The sequence below is a fragment of the Morone saxatilis genome, unplaced genomic scaffold (genome assembly GCF_004916995.1).
Source record: "Morone saxatilis isolate NCDOM2014 unplaced genomic scaffold, NCSU_SB_2.0 Contig9, whole genome shotgun sequence".
Classification (NCBI taxonomy): domain Eukaryota; kingdom Metazoa; phylum Chordata; class Actinopteri; family Moronidae; genus Morone; species Morone saxatilis.
The window spans coordinates 22539313-22545065 of record NW_023340268.1 but is presented as its reverse complement, the minus strand read 5'-3'; the positions used below and the strand labels follow the sequence as shown (position 1 = coordinate 22545065).

Genomic DNA, 5753 nt, shown 5'->3' with positions numbered 1-5753 from the left:
ATTTCAGTCCAGTTATCCAGGTTGATTAAAAACAGTTCCTCCAGCTGCTGCCAGGTGTCTGAACAGCTTCGTCGTTTGAAGAGAATAATTATTGTACTGGATGGGGATGTGTCTTAAGTTAAGTTATTAAAAACATTCAATTAACCAAAATAAAAACATTAGACAGTTAGAAGAAGAAAAAAAAACTAACTACAACTAAAAATAAATAGGTAATGTATTTAGTCAGTTTGTTCAAATGTATTACACAACAACATGAGGAGGCATTGGTGCATATGTTTAATGAGCCTGGGATGTCTATATGGGTGCTTTTCATTATCATCCTATTGTGTATCTAATTGTTCTCCAACTGTCTTTCTTATTCCTCAAATGTTGAGGGTGTTGCACAACGTAGGGTAAAAAAGTTTGGTGCATTACTTATCTTAAAACCTGTTTGTTAAATTATTCTGGAACAGAGTTCACAGAATTAATGTTTATCTGACAAATCTGCTACATGTGAATCCATCTCATAAAAATCTGCAAATCAGGGATCCCCAACAATGCCAAATACTCTGAATTCAATATTTACTTATATTACATTTCTTTAAGAAATAGCACAGTAGGATAAACTGGGGCAGCTGTGTCTGAGGAGGTAGAGCGGGTGGTCCACTCATCAGACTGTGTGAATGGTTGAATGTGGCATGTAAAGCAATTTGAGTGACTAGAAAGACAGACACTATATAAGTACACCCATTTACATATTATATTCTTATGGTACTCAATTTCAAACCTACTTCTGTTCACTCTGTTCTTATGTCCTCCTATTTTCTTCTGAACTACTCAGAAGAAACAATTTTAGCAGAGAGAATTTAGTTTTCGTTTTTTCCTGCGGGACTACTGCTCCAGCCCAGTAGGTGACGCTTTAGTGCCTGTGAGCTTGTTTTCCGAGCAGAAGAAGAAGATTCATTTCCGGGATAAACAAGGACATGTGTTGAATAATTCTTGGGGATGTTGTTTTCTGTCTCTACCCTTAAACGCCGTTATTCCTGTCACCGTTTTTGGATTACATTACAAATTTGTATTTAAACGTGCATTGTTGGGAGCTGTTAGCTAGCATGGCGGTTTCTGCTCATGTCTCCAAAGTCCGCTCATTGTACAAGAGGATTCTGGTCCTGCATCGGTTCCTGCCCATAGATCTAAGAGCCCTCGGTGACCAGTATGTGAAAGACGAGTTCAGAAGACATAAAAGTGCATCTCCCGAAGAGGTGAAGAGCTTCATGGCAGAGTGGGAGGTAAACCAGCTTACGTTCATACACCGCCAACCAAAGCCCATTCAAAAATCTCTCAATTTAAAGTTTTCTTGAATGTGGATGAGCTGTTATTCACTTGTCACTCAGATAGAAATGATCATCTTTTTCACAATGCATTTACTAAACACCACTTCTTCCAACAGAATGTACAGCTTCTTCGGTTATATTTGGTTGGAGTTCTCTGAATCTTAACTCATATATAGCAATATAATGGACGGTTGCATTAAATTAAAGTGCTGCTTTATTTCCCGAATTAACCGAACGACTCGGGAATTTTAAATGTAACAAGTATTGTTTTACGAGCCTGTCACGTTTGCAGATTACTTCGGATGTATTATATTGGCAGATTTTAAAGGGAGTTTGGCTTGAGATTCGCTGTGAGCAAGAGACCTCCTACTCGTCTCTCAGTGGATTTTAAGATATAGTCCCCATCAAATTAAAAATGTCAAGTAACTTATTCAGTGATATTTCATGCCAGTTCTTTCTTTTTTATGAGGCAGTTCTTTCCAAGATATTCCTCTAAAACATCTGCATCTAAAACATTTAAAGCTGCAGGTAACTTTCATAAAAATATTTGCTGAGACTCCCCATGGTCCAACAATAACACGTTCAGCAGTTACAAGATTTACACTGGGTGAAAACTGAAAATGATAACTCTACTCTTAATGTACTTGCTAAATCACCCAAATCTCCCAGAGAAAGGACTGTGAACATGACCTCTGTTTTGTCAATGGTAGCTGCTGTCTGCCCTCAATTTGACTTTTGACTATCTTTGAGGGTTTTTGCATCGCCAGTGTTGTATCAGTCCATCACCACACGATGGCAGAGCAGCTTCAGTAATCATAAGGTTTAGTTGGGTTGTAAATCTTGTAACTGCTGAACGTGTTATTGGTAGATCATAATGAGCGATAGAAGTAACAGATCAAGCTTGGAACTGAATTGCTAACAAGCCTTTGCATTATCAGAGATGTACTGGTGGTTTTTCCAAATCCCAACTGTCCAGGTATGTAGTGATAAATGAGGTCAGTACAGTCTGATGTGTCACAGTCCTCCTCTCTGGTCAGGAGGGTGGCAGTATAGAAAGATTGAGCTTACTGCTGATTCTGACAAACAGTGCTCATCTTTTGGCCAACAGGTGCCGTGGTTACCTAATTAATATCATACTTAGTCAGTGATACATGTTAAAACATGGAGAGCTGGTCTTAGCATAGATAATGAACTCATATTGATACAGCCTTCGCATGAGATCACTTAGTTCACCTATGTACAGGGTCAGCAAGATAGAGATGGTGTTGATTCCTCTATGATTTTACATGGATTATCCCAAGTTGTTCTCAGATTGCTTCAGGTACACGCACAGACATTTCATTGATAAATTATACATTGTGATCACCCCAAAGCCTTTTCTGAAAGCCATTTCAGAATCTGCAATTAACATGACTACCTGCTAATTTCTGTAAACAAGAAACAAATCTCTTTTGAAGATCAGAGGTGGCTCTAGAGAACAATATTTATGGTTATATTATATATATTATATTTGCTTGGAAAAGGCACCCAAATGAAGATATTTGAACTCAAAAACATCATTGTGGCACATTAGTAAAACACTAAATAGAAATATCATAAGGTAGCATTATAAATAAATACAGTGTTTTATTTCCAAATCTTCAGATATTTTTCCAAATATGTGTTTTTTCATTTAACTTAAGCTGCAGTAGGTAATTTTTATAAAAAAATAACCTTTGTCATATTTACTGAAACTTTCACTATATCCTGACAGTAGTACATGAGACAGATACTCTGTGAAAAAATCTGGTTCCTCTGGCTCCTCCTAGTGCACCAATCCACCGGGCCTGAACCAAAACAACCAATCAATCATCGGCTCTGACTAGCACCAAGAGGAACCAGAGGAAACTGATTCTTTCACAGATTATCTGTCTCATGTACTCTCAGGATATAGTGAAAGTTTAATAATATTATACTCAGTAACACATAAATAGTTGGTCTAAGCATAAAAAACAAACTAATATTGATTTCTGACCAAAAGTTAACTACTGCAGCTTTAATAATAATTTAATAAAAATGCTTTCTTGACTCAGCAACGCTGCATCTTCTTCACCAGTATACCCCTGGTCTCACCCAGTAGTGTGTTTTGCCTCCTCCCTTTTTTTGATTTGGGCCATTGCAATAATGATAATTGTAAAATGCAAATAATGCCATTTGTATTTTTCTTTCGGAGATACATAGTGACAACAGTATACAGTTATCCCAGGGATAATCTGATCTGCTGTAGAAACCTCAGTCATATTGGAGTCAGACCGCCATGACTGTAAATGGTCATTAATAAACCTGACACCAGCCTCAGACACACCTGGATTCATGTGTTGATGGGGGATCAGTATATTTGCTACCCAACCCTTTAGTTCCCAAAATAGTCTTAACCATGAGAGTATGCCAGGTTTTTTTTTTATGTCACTATGGGGGAGAGCCAATGTTTCCCAGCACAATTACACACTGCTGGGGGGGAAGGTAAATCACCCATCTGCAGGTAATTTCTCTAATTAAGTAGATGGTGATTGCAGCTGGAAGCCTGAGAGGTCTCTTTGTCACTGCAGTATCTGTGAAGCCACTCGGGAGAAGACACTTTCATTATGCTCCACTATATCCGTATGCATTGTTTTCAGACCCAGAGTCCATTTGAATCGTTCCCAATCAGGGGACCAATGGCTTCTGTCATATTTACTCTATGCTCTGGCTGTATTTCAAATGGAAACATTTCTAGGGAATCTTAGTTGGAGTAAAACTGCTGGGAGGGATTCATGTGTGGTTTGGCTTGGAAATGTACAAAAAAATTACAATAAGGTCTCTGTTGTAATTGCTGTATATCAAGCTGGACTGCTGGCCCAATGAGGAAAGATACTCTCATGGCAAAAGCTTTAATAGCTTTTTGTTTTAATGGGTCCTGGTCTAAGGCCAAAAGAATGCATTTCTAATTTTGATAGTGAGCTGAAAAAGGGCTGTAGAAAGTGTAGCAGCTACTGGGGATCCAAAAAAAAGGAATTATTTAAGAAGATATCAGTCATAACTCTCACAGGTGTAAGGAAATATAAAAAAAATATTGTAGTATTGTATCGAAAGCACTCCATTGATTTTTGTGTTTAAACCCCCAACCGCTAAATAGCAGTGTTAAGAACTGAGGGCTATGATATTGGCTGTTACAGGGACTGTGATAAATACAAGTGCAGATCCCACCGTACTGATTCCATCAAATAAGTTTTAGACAAAAAGAAAAAAAAAAATTCAATATATCACAATATATTGAATTGTAAACCCTGCATCGTGATACATATGCTATCACCAGATTCTTGCCAATACACAGCCTTAATAACCATATCATATATGAAATACAATACAGTTAGTAGTTGTTAAGGTGAGAATTATTTGTATATTGTATATGTATATGTATATTGTATATGGCTGGAAGATTATTCATTTATTAATGTAGAAAAACACAGTGCACCAAACTAGATTGAGTTAATATCAGCCTTTCTTAAAGCTACAGTAGGTCACTTTTGTAAAAAATATTTTTTTGTCGTATTTGCTGAAACTTTCACTATATTCTGACAGTAGAACATGCAACAGATAATCTGTGAAAAAATCTGCTCCAATCACAGACCACATTAACAAACAACAAAATCTTTATTTCTCACACCAAAATCATTTGCACCAATGGATGAATTTGACAGCTGTTCTGAACACACTAAATTCTATTAAGTAATATGTGTAGGAGAACTCTCACAACACAGTCTCTCTCTCCTGAGTGTTTCCCTAGTTTTTCTCTCTGTCCATTCTTTCAAAAGGAGGGGAATTTCCGCTGCGTCTCTGCTTCCTCAGAAAAATACAGAGGAGGGGAAACAGACGAGGAGCGAGACTCAAAATGAGATTACAAGCACTGAGTGTTCAGTGTTTAATCCATTTATTTAAGACGCACCCATGGGAGTTCTCCTGGCTCTGTTGGGCTAAGTAAGGTCTCCCGAAATGTGTAAGGAACAAAGGAAGAGATGGAGTACTGTAAAAAAAGAAGATTATTAACATTATTGCAGAGAAACACCTTTATGTGGTGCACTATATGAGCTGCACTGAGCCAAAGAGTTTAAGAAAGATAAATGGAAAATGAAGCCACATACTCGTGTCACTGTGATGAATTCATTTATTTGAATAAGAAACCAACATGTTGACAAGGCTGTCTTTGTCAGGGTTTGTCTGTATGAAATATGGCTGTGACGTCCCCCATAGGTAATTAAATTATCTATATGGAAAAGTGAGGGCCACTTTTCAAATAGAGCAGGTCTAGACCGAACTCCTTATAACATTTATAGAGACCCAACAGTACCACCATGAGCAAGCACTTGGCGACGGGGGCAAGGAAAAACTGCCTTTTAAAAGGCAGAAACCTAGGACAGATCC

At 37.6% G+C, this 5753-nt stretch overlaps 1 protein-coding gene across 1 annotated transcript in view; it reads left to right on the top strand.

Moving 5' to 3' along the window:
- Positions 1–936: 936 nt before the first annotated feature.
- Positions 937–5753, top strand: part of sdhaf3 (succinate dehydrogenase complex assembly factor 3) — a 6593-nt gene continuing 1776 nt past the window's right edge. The window contains exon 1 of the mRNA XM_035680971.1: positions 937–1268. Coding sequence (XP_035536864.1) covers positions 1092–1268 — 177 coding nt within the window. The 5' untranslated portion in view covers positions 937–1091. The remainder of the gene's footprint in view (positions 1269–5753) is intronic.